Raw genomic sequence first — 22,669 nt, 5'->3', positions numbered from 1 at the left:
CATGTCTTCAAGTCAAGATTAAGTAGGTCATTATGTTGAAAATTGGCAGCTCGGGGATGAATTTTTTTAAATAAAATCTCATTTCTGAAAATTCTAGAGTGAATTTCTAAAATTAGAAAGTCATGTCTAGCATCTCAAGTATGACTTTCCAAAAATAGTAAATCACCTTACATCTATTGGTAACCAAGTATAGTTGAAAGAAAATCACTTAACTTATCATTAATCAATCATAATAGTTCAATCTTGACTTAATCATCAATATTATTATTATTATCCTTTATGATACTATCATATTGTTATTAAAAGGAATTACAAGTCATCTTACCTCCATTGCCTCAATCACTTCGCGCCTCTCTCCTTGATGAATCAAATGACACTGTAACTCTCTCTCTCTCTTAATGACCCATTACCCTCTCTGTTACACTCTCATTAAAGACATGGCATATTCCTCATACACTCGTTAAAGGCATGTCATAAAAGATTCCTCTTACGCTCTCTTTAATGCATATGTTACCCTGTCCCTAAATAAGGCATGTGTACCTCTCTTAATGGCATAAGTTAGTAAGGCATGTGTGCCTCTCCTTAATGGCATAAGTTACTAACGCATGTGTACCTATCCTTAATGGCATGACACTCCCCTAAATAGCATATGTTACTCTTCCTCAAGGCATGTGTATTGCTCCTCCTATATATGTGTCTCATGTCTTCTCACCTGACAAATACTAATTGTGCATTATGAAAGAACAATTCTAACTTGAGAGAGAGTTGGATGGACTTGAAGAAGATTGTGAGAGAGAAAGACCTTGAGAGTAAGAGAATAAATTAGTTAGCGAAGGTTGATTTAGTGCTTCAATGTTTCAGTGTTGATTCAATTAAAGGGAAGGTTGATTCAGTGTTTGCATTTGCTACTACTACCAGTGATCTTCATGCTACAGCTTGTTCATATTTGGGTGAACTTACTCATTCTTTTGATCTCATTGTATTTTGTATCTTTGTTGAACAATTGACATCTAATAGAAGAAGAATTGGTTGGGTTTTCCCCTTGTGGGTTTTTCCCTGGTCATTGGAACTAAATTCTCTCTGTCTCAATTTGTTCTTGGTTATCTTCTATTGCGCATTTGGTTTATGTTCTATTTACGATTGCTTAACTAATATTGCAGCAGAAAGAAGTTTTTGGAATAAGTAATTGTTTCAGCATAGAACATCAAAATTTCAACACATTGTCACTCCTCACATAAATCAATATCATGTCTCATTGTCATATAAGTTACATCCATATACAAATGCATCAAGGGAAATAAGATATATATATATATATATATATATATATATATATATATATATATATATATATATATATATATGTGTGTGTATGTATAAAGGGCACTATTATCATGATTAAGGTTACTTCCATGTCAAAGGTACTGGTACGTACAATCATATATATATATATCCAAAGGTACCTTGTCAAATGTTACTGTCATGTAGATCACAAGATCTTGCTTCCAGATCGTTGTCATATAGGTTATGTTCATACTTCAGGATGATCAAATTTTGAACTATAGAAATACAAGTTCGGGCCACAGAGATATGAGCCTCAGTTTTATTATACAAGCCACAAAGATACAAGTTCGAGCCATAGAGATGTGAACCTTAGGTAATGTGAGCCACAGTTGACGATCCATATTAGTCATTGTTAATAAATGTGAGTCACAAATCATGAAGCAAGCCATAGAAAATAATATGATCCACAAAAATTTGATTCTAAAGTGATACACAAAAGTGTTTATACGAGACTCTGATATTAGCAAGCCACTGTAAAGATTATGCGAGCCTCATCACGGAGATCTGTAATATGAGCATTGTAATGTATATTACAAGCAATGGGAAACAAGCCATGTTGTAAGGTATAATGTGAACCACAAGATATATATATATATATATATATATATATATATATATATACGAACCACAAAACAATGAGCCATAAAACTTATGTGAGCCTCAGAGAAATGTATGCGAGCCATAAATGTGTGTGTTCCAAATTTGATATGCCAAAGTGACCAATTTATAGTTGTTGCTACCTGTGGAAGCAATCTGACATGTGATTGAGGCCGATTTATGGAGATAAATTCAAATTTGAATATTTAACAAATAATTGCTTACCCAAGTTTGTTATCAAATAATACATCAAGGAGGAGTGCCAGGAACATATTAAAAATAATTCCCTTTAAACAATTTAATTCTTCCTTGGGGCAGTTGGGCTCCTATGGAAAAATTCATCCCATAGTTCCCTCAAACTTCAATAGATAGTGAGAGTAGGAAAGGTAGAGAGCCTTGATGAAGGTTGTAAGAGAAATGTATATCTTCATTCTAGCAGAATTTAAATTATGCATGATTGCTCTAATTTTAGAAGCTAATCAACTCAAGGTTGAATAGTTTAACCATCAGTTGAATAAGCTATAATTCTAAGTGTGAGTCATACGAATATTTTAACTTATTTAATGTACCATAAGATTTATATTGGAAACAATATGATGCTTCACCTCTTCACTTACAGAAACAGACATTAGGGCATAGGCTTTGTTGTCCTTGTTATTCCAAATGGCTAGCTCCTTAACTGATTCAGGCTTGGAAGGTGGGCTTTCTTCCTCTCCTTTATTTGTGATAGTTTTTCCTTCACAAATGCCATTGCACAAGTCATTAAAAATGATGGTGCGTTTGATCTTTCTGGACCACTCCATGTAGTTTTCCTTGCCAATAATCACTACATCGACAATGGAGGTGAGGGCATTCATATTCAAAACCTTTGCAACAATAATATCTAATGAAAAATCTAACATATCCCTACAAATACAAAGGACACATATTACAAATTTGTCCAAACTAGACTCATTACAAGGCTTAACACATGTCTTCCGCGAAGAAGAAAAAAAAACTTATCAGGTAAGTATCTCTCATAAAATTCAAACAACAATTTTATCCCTTGATAGTAAGTGGCATTTCTAAAGTTAAAATGAATTACGGCCTCAAAAAATTATTAAAAAAAAGTATGACAATTCTTGAGGTACGTAGCATAACCCTGATAAGTGAGCCTAAAATTGCTTATGCTTGGCTAAGAGCTCATCTTCCTTAGATGCAAGGAAACATGTTAATGACCCCAGACCCAGAGGCATATGGCAGGAGTGAAAGTCTTCCCCCTTACCGATAAGTAGCAGGTAATTCAAGGTGGCATAGTTTTCCTTGAATAATGGTGATGAATCAGTCTATATTAATGGATAATAGCTAGTGATGGTTATCTTCACTACTGGTTTGAAAATTGATTTATGATAGGTTTTCCAACTATGTAAAAAAATGAGTGATTGAACATTTGAAGTTTGTCACTGCTTGAGGCATCTCCCAGCTTCATAAATATGAATGAAATGTTGTATCCTCGAAATATCCATATATACTCCTAATCGTCGCCTATTGGAGAATCTATTCCAACAAGGAGATACTACTCCTTAGGCTCGAATAAAACTTGATAGTCTCCACAACCATAACTCAGTCATTGACAACCTGATTAGAAACCCCACAAGTACAAACACTAACAAAAATACGATCTCTAGGACAACCATAATGAAGATGACATGTGCAAGCGATATTCCATTAACCATGGTCTTATATGTTCTTTTGTTGTTGGATACAAAATAGAGTAGCATCTATGTTTGAATACATGCACGAGATAACCCATGACGGTCAAGAGTTAAAGAAAACTCTTTTGAGGGAAACTATGCGATTTTCACTCAGAAAGCAATGGCACCCACTATTTCCATTAACATATACAAGAGTGGAAGCCATGGTGTTAGTGTCATGCATGCAAGAGTGAGTCAAAGCATTGAGGAGCTTGACCAGGTCATCAAGCACTCCAAGCAGTTGTTACACAGTGCTCAACAAGGGATCAATTGCTATTGAAAGCTCCGCACAAAGGCGTTCACAATGGTAATGGAATTGGAACGTCATTCTAGAAAGAGAGAGAGTCACGTGGAGAGGAAAGTGAGAAAACTCAAAACATAATTAGAGGCATTTTTTTAACAACATGTTGAATCAGTAACTGCCAGACCTAATCTAAGGAAGACCTAGGAACAATTCTCGTAGCTTACACTATAACATCAAGAGTACATCCAACAACCTGCAAGCATATATACTAATTTCTTACGATTTTGGCAAGAGCCGATACTCTAGCTAGTGGGGAGTCTACTCCTTGATCTGCACACCATAGTAGGACAATATACTCAATGTGATTTGAACTCTGATCTTGTGGGTTTCACCCAACTAACTTGGTCGCCTCACCACACATCACTGTATGGAATTAGAGGCATTTTTACAGTGCTAAAGAGGTCATATACCATAGTATTGCAAACTTGAGACGGCCCATGCTCATACACGCACAAAAAGGTAGGGCATTGCCAAAGATACTTGACTTGAAAGGGCGCACAAAAGAGAGTTATATCTGAGAAGTAGAAAACCTAACTCTTAATGCCTAAGTCTGTGCTCTCATACAATGTCAAGCCAAGAATGAGTAGCTCCACACTCAATATATTTCCTTAAAGTGAAATCAAATGTATGCATAGCACTAACCCTTCATTTCATTTTTAGAGCATCACTTCATTTTCACATTCTCTTAATTTTAGTTATGTACATTTTTATTTACAGGAAAAAAATCTCGAAGGATTATGTTCAACGATATTTTTCTCCATAAGGTGTCTAGCCATTATTTCTATAAAACAGCTTAAAGCAGCTCAAGGAACAACATCTCCTACTCCAATGACTCCAAAAACCTCCTAATCCATGTACTTCACTCTATCCACTCCCCTACGTGAACACCATTGCAACCCAATAATCCTTAAGTCAACTCCAAGACTCCAGAAAAGAATCCAAGCTACCCAATGCTCTCTAGGCCCAATTCCCTCCCCCAACATGCAAAATGCTCATTGTCCTAACCAACGTGATCTCCAAGCAAGTAACCACCTCCATTTCTCCATCATGTTAAAATGTCACCAAAGTTATTTGAAGAAATCCAACGCCCTAGGGAAAGATATCAAGCAATAACCCAAGTGAGATCAAGCAACTAAGGAATCCATCTCCATTATGCAAATCCATCATGAACCATCTCTCATGTGCAAACCCATCATGGACTATCAAAGGGTTGATCATACACCATGTAGCCCAAATCTCATGAAGCACCCCCAAACATGTTGTAGATACTTTCATAATAACCCCAAATGCTAACAATGCCAAAGGTTAGCAACTCCTCTTCATCACCAAGCAATGGTTGCTCCAAGGCTTCAACACATACTACAAGTACCTCCAATCAAAACATTTCTTTGGGGCCCTTGAGAGGGATCCTCTCTTTTCCAAAACTCCCAACTTTGTTTCTATTTTGTTTCTTTGATGATAGATTATAGATTCTAAATATTTGACCTCAAATGATAGATATGTTGTGTTGGCATTATGGCTAATGTGTTATCCTTGATGGAAACCTGCTTGATAAAGATGTACTTGATGTTAACATTGATTATTGTGGAACTAATATAGATTCATACAGATGCTCCAGATGATTTGGACAGAACAATGACAGTTTAGTTACAGATGAATGAAAAAAGTGACGTTTTGAGAAAGGTATACGTGGTTCTGTGAAAAAGGGTCACGTACATATGCAGGTCTTGTGAGAAAAAGTCGTGTACGAAATCCAAACCATGAAAATTAGGATACCAGGGGCCATTACCATGCTATTGGCCAGTAGTAATTGGAGCAGCAATGGTCATTTGATCCCGTCAACAAATACCAATGACATTACCAAAGTATTTACCTAAGGTATTGGCTAAGGAAAAAGATATATAAGAAGATTGAGATCAAGATGTTAGGCGTGCAAGTAAATGGTTTATTCATGTGTAATCTAATCTAAAACAAGTGTGCACCAGGCAACATGGAGCAAGCTCAGATATGAGAGATATGAAAGTGCTTTGAGTACTAATGGTTATATTTGACTAACTTGTTCATGTTTAAGTATCTAATGATGCAAGATCTATTTGAATAAGTATGAAGTGATATGTGATTTGACAGTGAAGTATGCGCAGTATGGTTTGTGTTTGCAGCAAAGGATTGATTCAATGATTTAAGATATATACATGAGTTTTATTTAGTAATGTCACGTACATACACAAATCTTGTTCAGCAATGTCGCATATAAATTTTGTAATGATTTAATCAATATGTTGAAATATATATATAAACGGAGGTTATGCATGGTAGTAGCGTACATACACTGATCTATTTTGTGGATGTCGCATATATATTATGAGTTAGATCTGGTCTACAATGCTGCTTGATGATAACTTTTGATGATGTTTGTTTGTTGATATCTATCAATGATGTCTTGATAAGCATGATCTGTATTTGGCAGTGATCTTTGTGTTAATTGAGTTGTGGATTGTTATATTGTTTAGTTATGTTGATTGGGTATAGTTCAAAACTTGATTCAGTAAGTGATTCAGTGTTACAGTGATTCAATTAGCCAAATGATTCAATGTTCGGTGATCTGAGACCTGTACGCAGGTTTTATGCAGAGGATGTGTGTATATATGTTGGTTCTACTAAGAACAGTCGTGTACATATCCTAAAGTTCATATTTTCTTATTAGGTTTTATATTCAGTAGTTTGGTGCTTCTAAGAGTCATTCGATTTACAAAGATTCAATGATTCAGATTTGTATTTCAGTACTTCAATTTAGATATTGGTTTGGGTTTATTGTTGGTGTGAATTCAGTATGAAAATTTGATGAAAGGTGACCTACAAATTGTTTGATGATTGTCTAACAGGTGGATCTAGTTTGAAGCATTTTGAAAAGTGGTCCACAAGGAGTTGAGGGTTGCAGCCTTCAAAAAGGGGGTAGGGGCTCTCTTCCGATAGGAGCCGGTAAACAAGTTCAGGGGGTTGTAGCTTTCCTTTCAGTGGGTGTTGGAGAACAAGTGGAGGTTGTAGCCTCCTACAGGTGGGTGTCTACATACTGTTAAGATTCTGCAGCATTACAAAAATGTAATGAAGATTTTCTTTATATAATAAGAAAGAAGACAGAGAGAGTGTCAGCAACGGTTTTTCCCACATTAGGTTTCCACCTAAAATCCTAGTGTTCTATGTGTGTTGTTTAAGTGTTGTGATTTATCTATTCTTTACTACATTATGGATGGTGAATAAATTAATAATGCATTGGTTAAGTTAACTCTCTGATGAAAGATACATCAAATTAAGTTAACTGGATAAAAATTAACTACTATATTCTTTGATGGGGCGTCCAAAGGGAACCCCGAAGCCGCAGGTGCTGGTGGGGTCATCTACTCCACGGATGGGTCTTTTAGAGATTCTTTCGCCTGGGGCCTAGGTCTGAAAACTAACAATCAAGCTGAGATCCTTGGGCTGCTCAAAGCTTGTCTTATTGCTAGAGAGAAAGGTGCCAAAGATCTCCAAGTCTTCGAAGACTCAGAAATTTTAATCAAAAAATTAATCAAGGAGGATCTTTTCAGCAACGCTGGTCTCAACAAAATCATGGGCAGATTGAAGAGAGTCTTACTAGACTTCGACTCGTACAAGTTTTATCATATCCTCAGAAACTCCAACAGTGAAGCAGATCGGATGGCGAACAAAGGTTGCACTCTCATGAAAGGGATTTTAATTGTAAATGGGGAAAGTTCCTTCCAAAATCCGTGAAATTGTTATATCTCAAAGGCAGCATAAGAAGGATAACAGCCATGTAATAGGGGTCGCTACGGCAAAGACCCATTCTCCTTTTCGCATATAAATAAAATCCATAACCGTTACAGTTAAAAAATAAAAAAATAAATAAATTAAGTTAACTGGATATACGTTGTTTGCATTCATACGTCAGTTACATGAAGAATAGTAGCGTACATAATTTAGAATATGAAATGAAAAGTTATAAACACTAATTCACCCCCCCCAGTATTTTTCCTAACAATTAGTATCAGAGCAGGTCCCTTTGAAGAAGCTTGATCGTTTAAAGAGAGATCCATCAATATGAGAATTCAAGAGGGGGTATCTTCTATTAAGCCACCTTTGTTTAATGGAACTAACTTTGTATATTAGAAAGTCAAAATGAGAGCATATTTGCAAGCACTAGGAGCTTATGTATAGGAAATTGTTGAAGGTGGATATCAATACCCAAACTCCATTCCCAATATGAGATCAATGCAAAGTTCGTCAATGTTATCTTGGGAAGCTTGGTTGAATCTCAATTTGTGAAAGTCATGCAGTTGAATACAGCAAAAGAAATATGGGATACGTTTGTCCAAAGCTATGAAGGTGACACTAAGGTAAAAAACACTAAACTTCAAATGTTTAGAATTCAGTATGAGACTCTTTGAATGCATGATGATGAAAGTATTGCATGTTTTTTCCTTAGAGTAGACGAGATCGTTAACTCAATAAAAAAAATTGGTGACAAAATAAAGGATTCTACTGTTGTTGAAAATATTTTAAGATCTCTAACCTCAAAGTTCAATTCCAAAGTCTCTGCCATTGAAGAAATGCAGGATTTGAAGAATCTCATTGTTGAACAACTCCATGGGATATTGACAGCTTATGAGATGAGAAAAGGGGGTATATTAGGCATGAGAGAATTATCATTCAAAGCCACAAACAAAGGGAAAGAAAAGAAAGAGCCTAAGGAAATAGATTTATTTCAGATGAATAAAAAATGAATTTTGTGAACAAGCTTCAAGTAGGAACTAGTAGGTTCAAAGGTAAGCTTCATTTTAAATGTTTTGCCTGTGGAAGAGTAGGTCACTATGTCACTAAATGTCCTTATAAAGAAAATCATGAGAAAGGGAAGAATGTTCCAAAGAAGAATGTTAAAAGAAATTTTGATAGCAAGAAAAGTTTTTATACTCATGAAGATAGTGAATATTCTTCCAATAATGAGGATGATGAATTAGATCAGGATTGTCAATTACTTATGGCATTTGAAGAACAATGTGTAGATGAATCTGATGATGTCTTTATGGATGCTCTAGAAGAAATTGATAGACTCGAGGTCATAAACAAGAATAAATAAAAGGAAATTAGTATGTATAAGGAAAACACCCTTGTTGAAGAAATAACTCAGCTAAAGATTTGTCTAGAAGAAGCTAAATTAGTTGAAGAAGCTTTGAAGAAACAAGTCCAAGAAAAATTAACGCAGTGTAAAAGCTTAGAACTAGAAATTGTGGGTCTAAGAAAGTAACTTGAGAAAACAAAGGCTCTAAATCGTAGATTTGGTAAAGGATCTAAAACTTTAGAAGAAATCATTAAAACACAACGTTCTCCTCTAATCAAGACAGGTCTTGGATACAATCCAAATGATGAAACATCAAAACCTATGAAATCTTCTGAAACGGGTAAAAGAAGCTATGTCAATGCGGTAAAAGGAAGCAATCATCAGAATTATAGAACTCAGCAAAAGAATGAAGGATCAAATCTTTCTCATGCAAAACAACCTTTCCATGAACAAAGGGAAAGCTACTCAAGAAGGTATTATACTCCCAAGTATTCTTACTTCAATGGTCAATGCTTCACTTGTCACAACTTTGGTCATAAAGCAGTTCATTGTGTTGCTTATAAAACAATTATGACTAGAGAAGCAAGAAAACAACATAATGCAATCGGGACAAAGAAATCTTCTTATAATGTTTTCTCACCTCTTCAGAATGAAATTGAATGTTCTATTTGCAATAAATTTGGTCATGAATAAACTAAATGCAAAAGCAGGATGAAGTCATCTTATCAACATGAACAAAACACTATACCATCCAAGGTATGGAAAAAGAAAATTACTTCCTCTGAAAATTGTGGTCTAGCATCGTATGCGGGAAATCAAAAGAATCTATGGTACATTGACAACAAATGTTCAAAGCATATGATAGTTGACAGAGATAAGTTTGTTTATTTTAATGAAATCAAGAACGAAAAGAATGTGAATTTTGTTAATAACTCACCTGCTGCTATTAAAGGGAAAGGATCTATGTCTTTTTTTAAAGGTCAAGGCGAAGAATGTATTTTTTGTTGATGGGCTAAGACATAACTTGTTAAGTGTTGGTCAAATGTGTGATCAAGAGCATTAAGTTATTTTCAAATCAAAGAATATTGGATACAGGTAAGATCATAATCAAGGGAACTAGAACTCCAGGAAATATCTATATCCTAGAGGGCAACAAAAAGCACTATTTTTTGAGCAAATCTAAAGAAAGTTGGCTTTGGCACAAAAGGTTGGGGCACCTCAGCTTTTCTCAATTATACAAATCAAGTAGGATGGGAGCAATTCGTGACTTACCCAACATTTCTCCACCTGAAAATAGCATTTGCAAATCATGTCAATTTGGTAAGCAATCTAGAGTTCAGTTTAAAGCTAAAGAATGTACTTCAAGTAAACCCCTTGAACTTGTTCACACTGATTTATGTGGACCTATGAGAAAGAAGTCTCCTCGTGGTGAACAATACTTCATATTATTTATTGATGACTTTACAAGAATGTGTTGGATTGGTTTACTAAAGTATAAAGATGAGGCATTTGAAAAGTTTAAAATATTCAAGGCTTTGGTAGAAAATGAATTGGATCTAAAAATCAAATGTCTTAGATCTGATAGAGGAGGAGAGTTTATATCAGATGAATTTTTCAATTTTTGTGAACAACATGGCATCAAAAGACAGTTTTCCATAGCTAAAACTCCTCAATAATAAAAAGAATGAACGGAACAATTCAACAAATGGCACGTGCCATGCTTGATGAGTCAGGAACACCTCACACCTTCTGGGGAGAAACAATACATACAGTCGTGGATATACTTAACAAGGCTCATGTTTGAGTAAATAGTGATAAACTCCATATGAACTCTGGTATGGTAAGTCTGCAACTGTCAAACACTTTAGAATCTTTGGAAGTAAATGTTTCATAAAGAAAAATGATGATAAGCTTGGAAAGTTTGAATCCAGAGTTGATGAAGGAATCCTCCTTGGATACTCTTCCAGAAGCAAAGGATATAAATGTTACAATAAAAGGCTCCAAAAGATTGTTGAAAGTATAGATGTTGTGATTGATGAAGCATCCACAGGTACCAAAATGGAAGCACAAATAGATTATGAACCTCTCCCTACTCAAACCCAAGAAGTTGTAGGAGAAGAAGAAAGAGAAGCATCAGAATAATGAAATGAAAATAATGGTATGTCAGAAAAGACTCCATCAAGGTACGTTCAAAATATCATCCTAAATCTCAAATTCTAGGTGATAAGGAAGCAGGAATACAAACTAGATGAACTTTTGTTGGAACATCTAGTCACTTAGCCTTACTGTCCATAATTGAACCTCAAAATGTAAATTAAGCAAGCAAAGATGAATGTTGGGTTAAGGCAATGCATGAAGAATTTGATCAAAAAGAGAAGAACCATACATGGGAACTGGTACCAAGGCCTCATGATAAAAATGTAATTGGTACAAAGTGGGTGTTTAAGAACAAACTAAATGGAAATGGAGAAGTAATACGAAACAAAGCAAGACGTGTATGCAAACGCTATGCTCAAAAAGAAGGGATAGACTTTGAAGAGACATTTGTGCCTATAGCTAGACTTGAAGCATAAGAATGTTTCTTGCTTTTTCCAGTTTTCATAACTATAAGGTATATCAAATCGATGTTAAATTTGCATTTTTAAATTGGGTCTAGAAGAAGAAGTTTATGTTGAACAACCTGAAGGATTCATACTAGGCAATGATAAAATTCTTGTTTGCAAACTTTTTAGAGCATTATATGGGTTAAAACAAGCTCCTCGTGCATAGTATTATCGTCTTGACAGGTATCTTCAGCAACAAAGATTCAAAAAGGGATCTACAGATAGCAATTTATATATCAAATTTGATAAAAACAAATTTTTGATAGTAGTAGTTTATGTAGATGACATCATATTTGGAAGCAATGTTGAATCTATGAGTCAAGGATTTGTTTCAGTTATGCAACAGGAATTTGAAATGTCTCTACTTGGTGAGCTAACATACTTTCTTGGTCTTCAAGTTCAACAAACTAAAGATGGTATATTTATTTCTCAAACCAAGTATCTCAAACAGATTATGAAGAAATATGGAATGGAAAACTGCAAACATGTATGCACACCAATGGTAACAAGATGCAATCTCAACCAAAATGATGACTCTCCTACAGTTAATCAACCAGAATACAAATCTATGATTGTCAAATTGGTAGATTGGCAACTTGATCTATCTTACAAGTACAAGACCATACAATATGCATGTAGTTGGCATAGTTGTACATTTTCAAGCAAATCCTAAGGAGACTCATCTCCAAGTAGTCAAGAGGATATTCAAGTATTTGCAAGGCACTCAATATTTTGGTCTATGGTATCCCAAAAACATAGACTTTACACTTCATGCTTACACAAATGCAAATTGGGACCTTGCTTAGTTTCTTGGTTCAATAAGAGAAAGTTCTAATGCTTTATCAACTGTTAAAGTTAAATACGTTGTTGTTGCCTCTTGTTGTACTCAGCTTCTATGGATGATCCAAACATTGCAAGACATTTAAGTCACATGTCCTCAACCTGTACCTATTCTATGTGACACCACTAGTGCCATAAGTATTTCTAAAAATCTTTTCATGCACCCCAAAACGAAGCACGTTCCAATCAAATACCATTTTCTTAGAGAGAAAGCACTTGAACAAAAAGTAAAATTGGAGTATGTTCTTTCAAAAGAACAAGTTGCAGCCCCATCCACGTGATTCTGACAGAAATTAGGAATGATTCTTGCCTCTTCACTCTGCTAATTGTTCTAACATGCATGTCATGTTCAAGGGGAGTTGTGGTTGTAAACACCAGTAGTTTACTTTCTATACGTGGATTGTATGAAAGATAGTCACATGTATACGCGATTTTTGAGCTAGACAATCGTTTATGCCTCTCAGTGATTAAAAAGGAATGGAAGAGATTTAAGGAGAGCTTAATCAGTTATGTTTCCATCAATTATTATTTCCTTTCTGGTTCTGACATTGATTTATTGCACGAGTTAAGGGGGAGCACCTTCTATGCTTATAATAGCTCATTGTTGGCATTATGGCTTCTTGAGCATGATGATGAGTACATATCATTGCTTATGTATGGTTGTCACTGTTGTTACCACTATTGTCATGAGTTATCAATGATGCATGGATGAGGTATACATGTTGCCTAAGTTGCACTTGGAGACGCTGATAATGGTGCCTTGTTCTTAATATTGATATATGTTATGGTCTCTAAATATGTTGATGATCATGTCGATCAGTTCTATGATTTGTTCACTTTGTGCATATATTATTGATGCATGTACATGTTGCATATGGTGTTTGATATCGCTGCTTGAGGATTGTGGCTCTTCCTATATGTGGAGAGTTTGTTAACCTTGAGGACATGAGGTCAAGGGGATGAGTTGATAAATAAAACTTTTTTGTACAATCTTATATTTATGCTATAGTTGATTGGTGATGCTTGGAGACATTACATATTTGGTCACATGTTGATGATATTGGAAAGATTGATGCTACATTGCCATATCTTCATTACTTCTTAATGATAAGGATGTTCTATTAGGGGAATTTTGAAGTCTAACATGGGCCTCCTAAGAAAAATGTACAACCAAAATCAATTTTATAAGGACCAATAGGATTCAAGATGATGTTGTCAACCATGGGGGATGATTCACCATTTTTGGAGTAAAAAAGTAAAAAGATTAAAAAATAATAAAATAATAAAACTACTTTTTCAACTCATATTTTCAACTTATCTCCCTAAGGTTTTAATCAAATTTAGAATGGAAGTACTTGTTGGATGCAAAATTTAATTCCTCATCCAAGGAGTACCCATGTTGCATACTTTCAATGGACCCTGCTACAAAATAAATAAATAAATATAAAAAAAAATACATGAAAAATGTGATTGCGATCACGTTTTTCATGTATTTCTCATTTTTCTTGTAGTAGGATCCATCAAAAGTATGCAACATGAATGCTCTTTGGATGAGGAATCAAATTATGCATCCAATGAGTATTTCCGCTCGAAATTTGAGTAAACCCATAGGGAGATAAGTTGAAAATACGAGTTGGAAAAATAATTTTTTCTTTTTTCCCTCTAAAATATGATGATGTAATCAAATCTTATCTTATTATTTCCACTATTATTTTATAATTTCCTTAGGAGGCCCATTTTAGACCTCAAAACTCCCCTAATGATGTTATCATTATAACATCTATGTTGCTGCTATCAAGTGTTTATGTCGCAGATTTTTATATGGTGCATGGTGGTTGTTGATGACTATCATGTCCTTGCTACCTCATTATTGAGGTTCCTATTTTTTGTTATAAGTGTCATATATGTCTCTTGATGTTAAGGTTAAGAAAAGACCCATGTTGTAATCATTGTAAAATTTCTTCATGTATAGGCTATTGGGATCAAATCATGTATGTAATCCCATTATTTTGGAACATAGATGTAAAATTTGGGTCCAATATGCAAACCCAATATGTTGGGTGATTGATGTAATCATGGGAACATAGAGTCATTGGTGATAAGAAAGGTCATATTTGGTTGAGTCATAAAGCCTTGTACTTTTATCATATATCTTTAAAAGCTCCAACATATGCTCAGGGGGAGCATGGTCAATATGCAGCGTTCATTCAGCGAATCAGACCTACAGTGATCAGCGTTACAAGCGATGTACTTCATTCAGCCTAAATCAACCCTTTTCCCTTGATGCCAAAGGGAGAGAGAAGCTTGGTGTTTCGCAATGTATATGCAAGTTTTCAAGGGTAATGTCCAAACACCAAAGTGGTTGTCATCAAGTCTAAAGGGGAGAATTGTTGGCATTATAGTGTTGTCATTGATAGCAACTTGTTTGATAAAGATGTACTTGATGTCAACATTGATGACTGTGGAACTAATACAGATTCGATAGATGCTCCAAATGATTTGGATAGAGCAATGACAGTTGAGTTACATATGAATGACAAAAGTGAAGCTTTGAGAAAGTATACACGGTTCCCATGAAAAAGAGTCGCATACATACGTAGGTCTTATGAGTAAAAATCGAGTACAGAATCCGAACCATCATGGAAATTAGGATACCAGAGGTCATTACCATGGTATTGGTCCATAGTAATTGGAGCGGCAACAGTCATTTAATCTCGTCAAAAAACATTAACGACATTACCAAAGTATTTACTTAAGGTATTGGCTAAGGCAAAAGTTATATAAGGAGATGGAGATCAAGGTGTTAAGCGTGCAAGCAAATGGTTTATTCATGTGTAAATGGTTTGATGCTTCAGAGAGTCATTTGATTTAAAGAGATTCAGTGATTCAGATTTGTGTTTCAATACTTCAGTTTGGATATTGGTTTGGGTTTATTGTTGGTGTGGATCCAGTATGAAAATTTGATGAAAGGTGGCCTACAAGTTGTTTGATGATTGTTTGACAAGTGGATCCAGTCTGAAACATTCTGAAAAGTGGTCCACAAGGAGTTGAGGGTTGCAGCCTTCCGAAAGGGTGTAGGGGCTCCCTTCCGGTAGGAGCCAGTATACAAGTTCAGGGGGTTGTAGCTCCCTTCCAGTGGGTATTGGAAAACGAGTGGATGTTGTAGCCTCCTGCAGGTGGGTGTCTGCATATTGGTAAGAGTTTGCACCAGTACAAAAATGTAATGAGGATTTTCTTTATATAATAAGAAAGAAGACAGAGACAGCGACAGTGGTGATTTTCTCCCACATTAGGTTTCCACCTAAAATCCTAGTGTTATATGTGTGTTGCTTATATGTTGTGATTTATCTATTCTATACTGCATTATGAATGGTGAATAAATTAATAATGCATTGGTTCAGTTAACTTTATGATGAAAGATATGTCAAATTAAATTACCTGAATATACGTTGTTTGCATTCACAAGAGTCATGTACATACGTTCATTGCATAAAGAACAATAATATGAAATGAAAAGTTATAAACACTGATTCACTGCCCCACCCCTCCTCTCAATATTTTTCCTAACATGTTACTTTTAGGAATTGCATTTGCACGTCCCCTATGTATTGTTTTTAATGTACCTAGCAATGTCTTTGACCTATTTATATTCACTTGTTGAATATTAATAAAATTATCTTATTGCAATAGCACTCCCACCGTGTTGGTCCTTTTACTTGCTAAGGTTCCAACGTTTCAGTTGCTTAGGATGCAGCAAAGAAATAGAAACTAGTAAACTGCAATCATATGCCTGCCTGCTAAATCCAAACATCCATGGTGCCCAGAAGAATGCCATTGATCTATGAACAAACTAAAGCAAGGACATTTCAGTTGCCCGGGATACAGCATAGAATAGACTATCACAATGCCCCAACAAAACAGAAACTGGTAAACTGCAATCATATGCATGCCTGCTAAACTCAAACGTCCATGGTGCATGGCACCTGGCAGAATGACCTTGTTCTATGGACAAACTAAAACCAGGGACACTAAGCATTCTAAATAGAAACAAGATGAGAGACATGCAAGTAGCTAAATAAGGGTTTATCCACTATGTTCAAATATTTGTTGCCAGAAAATTTGTTAACGTGCAGTTAGCAATAGATTATTAGCTTTCTATTTTTGCAGAAAAATAAGATAGCATATCAACTGATAGCTGTCATCTTCTACTTGCTTGAATATGTCTTTTTATTGTTCCTGACAATTTGGTTGGGATAACCAATATGTTCTCTATGTTTATTGCTCAACCCTTCCCATGTCAAACCCAAGTTAAAGCAACCCATTTCAACATATGAGCTATCTGTCCGTAGCATTTTCGCTCTCTAAGGCATGCTCATTAATTGAAATCAGGAAGCAAAAGTTCTCAACCACTGGACTAGCCTTCCTTAAATCCCTATTTACCTGCTGCTCATCTAACTCCCAACATTGCCATTCATCATTTCTATTCCTTCCCTTTTCCCATTCTTATTTTGTATTTACTTTCTATCTCGACTGCCTTCAGTCTGCCTTAGGACTAATATTCTGGTCAAAGCAAAGGGGTATATTAGCTTCAATTTCACTAAGGCATACAACATTAATTGTCTAGTGCTTCAAATTTTATATTGAAGATACATCAGAAAAGTTTACTATTACTTTTAACTTGTTAGCAGGTTGTGGCCATCACTATGTAGCATCAGTTGGATACAGACTCATATACAACATAGGCCCAACTGGCTCTTGTGTACCATGGGAAAGCTTTGTACACCTTGTATGCAATTTACAGACATAGAATCCACCAAAATTAAGACCGATTCAATGATGCAAGTAACAGACTAATTATATATGATACTATATACGGATCTCATTAAGGGAGAAACCATAAAGAGAATAAGCATGCAAATGCCTTTTAAGCTGTCTTTTATTTTGAAAACTTGAACTGTGCACTGGAACTTATTCCTGAACCATCAAATCAACTCAGGACAATTTCACAAATAACCGCACTGCAACTCATATTTCTACATCTTGCACCTGTGCACTAATATGTAAATATAGAATAAAAAAAATCTCAAGACCTACAGATGTCATAAATCCATTATTTAACTCAATCAGCTCACACAAGTACTTTGTCCTGTTCCACTAAAAAGAAATTTGAAGATTCAAAGAAAATAAGAATGTATTGGCTTGATTTAATTTTCAATTTGGAATGGTGTGTCATTGGGAAAATCATTTTGGGCTAAAATGGGCAAATTTTGATGGGAAGCAGCAGGTGGTGATCCTGGCATACTTGTGGTTTCTGCACTTATTTCAATATTGTTCTCACAATGTACCTCAATCTTGGTTTTGACACCTGAACATTCATTGCCAACATCATTTTCACTAAATGCATTCCTTTCAGAGCATGTCCCCTGTTGGCAACTTTCTTTTATGGTCATCATGGAATGATTTTTTTCCATCTCACAAATTTTACGCTCTTGCAATGTTGCACCTTCATTAATAGTAACATTATCAGAAAAATCTGAGATGGAAGTTAAATTAGTGGGGTCATCTGTTAACTCACAAGGACCAATCACTGGACATGAAACAGACTTGGATGCACATAAAGAATTTGATACTCCACCACCCATCTCAACAGCCAGAGGCAACGTAGATGCATCGGGTGATCTTGATGAAGTTTTCTCCATAGAAGCTTGCGCAGCATTTCCTTCTGCAATGAGTGCTGGGGGTACAGGAAAGCTAGAGTCAATTGCCACGGGTTTCAAATGTGCATCTGTTTGGACAGCTGATGCCTCTGAAACAAATGAGGCTTGCGGTTTCAATTTTACTTTAGTTAGACAATGAGCACTGGTTGATGGAAAACAGCTTCCTTGATTTGTCTGGTTTAGGGTTTGCGACTGAGAAATGCCAGTGCTTCCTAAAGCTTGAGTTGCTGGCAAAGTAGATGGTGGCAAGTTAGGTCTAGACATATGGGGAAGTGTTTGACCAGTTGCAGCAGCCTTCCCTGTATGACTCTTTATTTGGGTAGCAGGCAACCTTTGGACACCTGATGCTGTGCCTGAAGAAATAGGTGATGATAAAACTGAGCCACTTCGAATATAACGCACATTTGAGGCCTTTGTATTACCACCGCCAACACCTGACTTAATGATATTTGTTGTACCACAAACAGTCCCTGCCTGAGTACCATGTCCAGATTTCACCAATGAAACTCCTCCATGTCCAATATGAACTGCACTTCCAGATTGTGCGGCTTTAAATAAAGAAGCAGCAGCTGATGCAGGAGCAATTCGTGCTCCAGCCGCAACTGCAGCTGCTTGTACCATTGGATGAGGACCATTCAATGCCCTTGTGCTCCCACGGCTTAATGCTTCACTAGTACCAGGTCGACTAGCTGGAGCATTCCCACATCTCCCAGGACCAGGACTTGTGGCAGGTAAAGATGCGACAGTTTTAGTTGCATGCTTTTTGGTTGTATGTCTAGATTTTGTGGAGGGAAGTGTGGCACTGACATTTGAAGGACCAGTACTCCCACGAACAATGCCTTGTTCATGGACATGCTGAGCTTGATGCAACTGTGATGCAGAGTTGTCTGATATTGTTCCTGTAGTTGACTGAGTGAAAGAGATCCCTGATCCAGTTAAAGCCATTGGCTGTACCAATGAACTGCATGATGTCATCACAGCTGTTGCTCCAGCAGAATTTGCAGTAACTGCATGACATGAATATCGTACTTTCATTTCATACAATATTAAACATGAAAAGTACCTTTATTATTGCCTGCTAATATGCATGAAAAATTCTAAAATATAGAAAGCAGATGCATAAAAGTCTCAAAATCCAAAAACTACAGAACTCAACAGTACCAGCCTTTGTTGGACCGGCAGTTGTAGCTACAGCAACACCTGCTATTGTGCTAATAGCTACTTGAACTGCTTGAGCTGTGGACAGTGTTGCATCTAAAGTAGCAGATAAAGTGCTTAAGTTTCCAAGATTGCCTTGATTTGGAACACCTTGTTTTTTTCTGATTAGTGACCATCTCTGAAAACATAGGAAATGTAGCATAAAACGTGAGGTACTACCAGGAACAACCTTAACAAAATGCAATTCATTAAGCACTAATATGCGGGATGCTAATTATGAAGAAATAAGAAGCCACCCTGCTCAAGTAAAAGCATGTTGAAAATAATACAAACCAGGTAAAATACATGGGTAGATTCTAGAATATTCAAGGCTAGCCTCAAACCTTATCCTACAGCTCACCAGTCAAATAAAACTTGCAACACTGGTAAAACTCTGAAAATGCAAATGTTGAACCATTTGGCTAACATTGAACAAACCACAGATGATATATATTTTCCATAAATGGTCTAGGTTAGTGCAAGATATCAATTATGCATCAAGAAGCCCCCAGAATTACAGTATTTGAGTCACTACAGATCCTATTATTAAAAATCCAAAACACAATATACCAAAGCATCTTGATGTTCATCTGACAGTAGACCAAAGCAGAAAGAGAGTTTTATATCTATTCTCTACCAGGAAAATAAGTGACAATAATCTACCATCTTAGACACCAAAGCTGATGACGTTTTCTGAGATAAACATATATATAACATGTTTTTGAAAGATGTATAATGTTTTAACATGTTTTCAGTCGTGACATATGTTTTGTTCAAATTTGAAGCTGTATTGGTTTTTTATTTGAATATATGAACTTAAAACAAAATTCACTTAATTCTCTTTGTCAAACTATGGCAAATCTTATTAGCGAGTTCTTTCCAAATTTCATTGTTGCCAAATTTGAACATGAACACAAACCAAGTGAATTGGTCTATGAAGTAGCACATCCATTGCCGAATGGTAGACAAAAGTTAATTAGCTCTCTTTGTCAAACTATGACAAATCCTATTGGTGATTTCTTTCCAAATTTCATTGTTGCCAAATTTGAACATGAACACAACCCAGGTGAATTAGTCTATGGAGTAGCACATCCATTGCCAAATGGTAGACAAAAGTTAATGCTTACGTAGCCACACATCTAGTACACAAAATCACCCACACATCAAAGGTATGTAAGTCCTATAAAACGTTTGTTTTCCTCGTCAGAAAAATGACTCCGAGAAATATGAAACATAAGGGTACAAAAGGTTCAGATAAAAGGTGATGAAGAAAGCACTTGTTTGTAGATAAGTGTTTACCTCCTTAAACTGTGGTTTTGAAAATAACCTCAAGTGAAGTCCATGGTTTAGACTGTTAACATCCTTCTTTGTTGGTCCATTAATCATAGCTGCTTAATGTGATCTTTCTCCCTCCGTGCTATTCTATTTATAAGCTGAGAATCCCAGTGAATCTGGATTTTATTCTTCCAGAAGCAAATTACTCTCTTACCCACTACTTTGCTGCAGCATTAAATACTTTATGCATCCTTAATATACATGAAATATTGCATAATATAAAGTTCGTGAATATGAACCATACTCTCCTTTTTAATCCGTCTTTTTCTTCAGAACTTTGTAGGATTTGACTCGCCTGTCTGTCCACAAGTTGCCATCAACAAAGAAAAATCAACCCAACACCCAAGTTCACTTTGACTTGGTGAACCAACAACAGGACCCAGATTAAGTTAATTTACAGAGCTATGTCACTAAGGTTTGAACCTGGGTTATCATCATGGCAATTCCCCATCTCAACCACTAGACCACAGCCCAACTCTACTTGGTAATTTGATATATCAACATCAACAAGTAAATTCGATCAACAAAGCATTCAACTGGCAAGAAACCCAACTCTCATGACGATGACAAGCATTACTTTTAGAGGTTGTAGCAAAAGTTGTGAGTTGTAACTGAAATTCATTCTTCATTGCATAAACATCAACCCCAAAGGAAGCAATGATGATCTTAGAACAGTCTAAACATTTATTATTGGATTTCACAAGTTCTAATGCAGAAACACAGATTCTCGAGACTCCTGAGCTCCTGCCAAAGAGGCTTGAAACATCACTCCCCGTTTCAAAATTGGAAACAGAGGGGATACAATGGGAATACATCTGTGAAACGTTTCAGGGCCATATCAGCGTTTGAAAACAGCATATCAGCTTCTGGAAAAAGGAAATCATCACTTCAAGCCAAAAAGACTGCTTTCGCCCAAAAAATAAACATAAACATTAAAAAGCCCCTCTTTAACTGGTTGATATGCAAACCCTTTGTCACTACACATCTCAATCACCCAAACTTTCAAAAGTGACATGCACGAATTTGACCTCTTTCTCAACATAACCCCACATCTTTTACAGACATGACTATCACAGGTCAGCCACTTGACGGCAATGATAAGAATGCAGATCTCAAGTTTTCTGATACTTACATGTCCACTGAGTATAGACCCCCTGCCACCAGCCGTTGTCATAGTCTAACTTACTTTTGCTGTAACATCCCCATTTTCAGTTTCCCTTGTGATGCGGTTAGGATGTGCTTCCAGGGTTCGTGACAGCCAGGTCACAGGGGTGAGATTACATCATCAAAGGGCCTGGAGGGGTTTTGAAGAGTTTTATGAGATCCGATGGGGTTCGCTTGCTGTATTTCACCATCAAGATCAGTTCCGCACAATTCGTTCATGGTTTTGTTGCATTTCATTGATTCACGTAAAACGGAGTTTTTATCAAGCATGTTTTAATTATAAATGCTAAAGGTGTTATTTGGAGCACATTATTTGGAGAAACACCTTAGCGTAATAGCTCGTTGGAACCGGCATGAAGAGATCTACAGGACATGATGGTGAAAAGTGACTTTCAATGGCTAGAGAAAACATGGAGGTAGGTTAATCATTTTCCGGAATTAAAATTGACTTTAATTAGTCACTTTATTAGAATAAACGAGGGGAAAGTGCTTAAATGGGAAAAAGGCCAAAAGAGGAAAAGCCATTTAAAATAAAATACAAAGAGTCACTTAGATAACTTAAGGGAGAAGCTTCTCGAATAAAATTAAAAGAATAAAGTAAAAATGCTTCTAGAAGAATGTAGAGAGATCCAACAGATCTATAAAATATGGGGGGGGGGGGGGGGGGGGGCGCGCTAGCCTTTTGGACATCGAAATTTATTCATTTGTCTTTGTGAAGATTG

The 22,669-nt window shown here is 36.0% G+C and overlaps 1 protein-coding gene across 4 annotated transcripts in view; it reads right to left on the bottom strand.

Annotated features, from left to right (window-relative positions):
• Positions 1 to 17,446: 17,446 nt before the first annotated feature.
• LOC149149892 (Homeodomain-like superfamily protein) overlaps positions 17,447 to 22,669 on the bottom strand; it is a 159,424-nt gene continuing 154,201 nt past the window's right edge. For 3 of the 4 annotated variants that reach the window (XM_089439322.1, XM_089439323.1, XM_089439321.1), the window contains 2 exons: positions 19,413 to 19,587; positions 17,447 to 19,258 (listed from right to left, as the gene is read on the bottom strand). In XM_089439322.1, the coding sequence (XP_089295448.1) occupies positions 17,739 to 19,258; positions 19,413 to 19,587 (1,695 nt within the window). In that variant the 3' untranslated portion in view covers positions 17,447 to 17,738. The remainder of the gene's footprint in view (positions 19,259 to 19,412; positions 19,588 to 22,669) is intronic. The other variant, XM_089439324.1, reaches the window with a different exon arrangement.

This window comes from Pinus tabuliformis, chromosome 9 (genome assembly GCF_031772625.1).
Source record: "Pinus tabuliformis cultivar Carrire ecotype Pingquan chromosome 9, CPIR1, whole genome shotgun sequence".
In the NCBI taxonomy this organism is placed as follows: domain Eukaryota; kingdom Viridiplantae; phylum Streptophyta; class Pinopsida; order Pinales; family Pinaceae; genus Pinus; species Pinus tabuliformis.
Note: the sequence above shows the minus strand (reverse complement) of the source record. Positions and strands in the feature narration are given on the sequence as shown.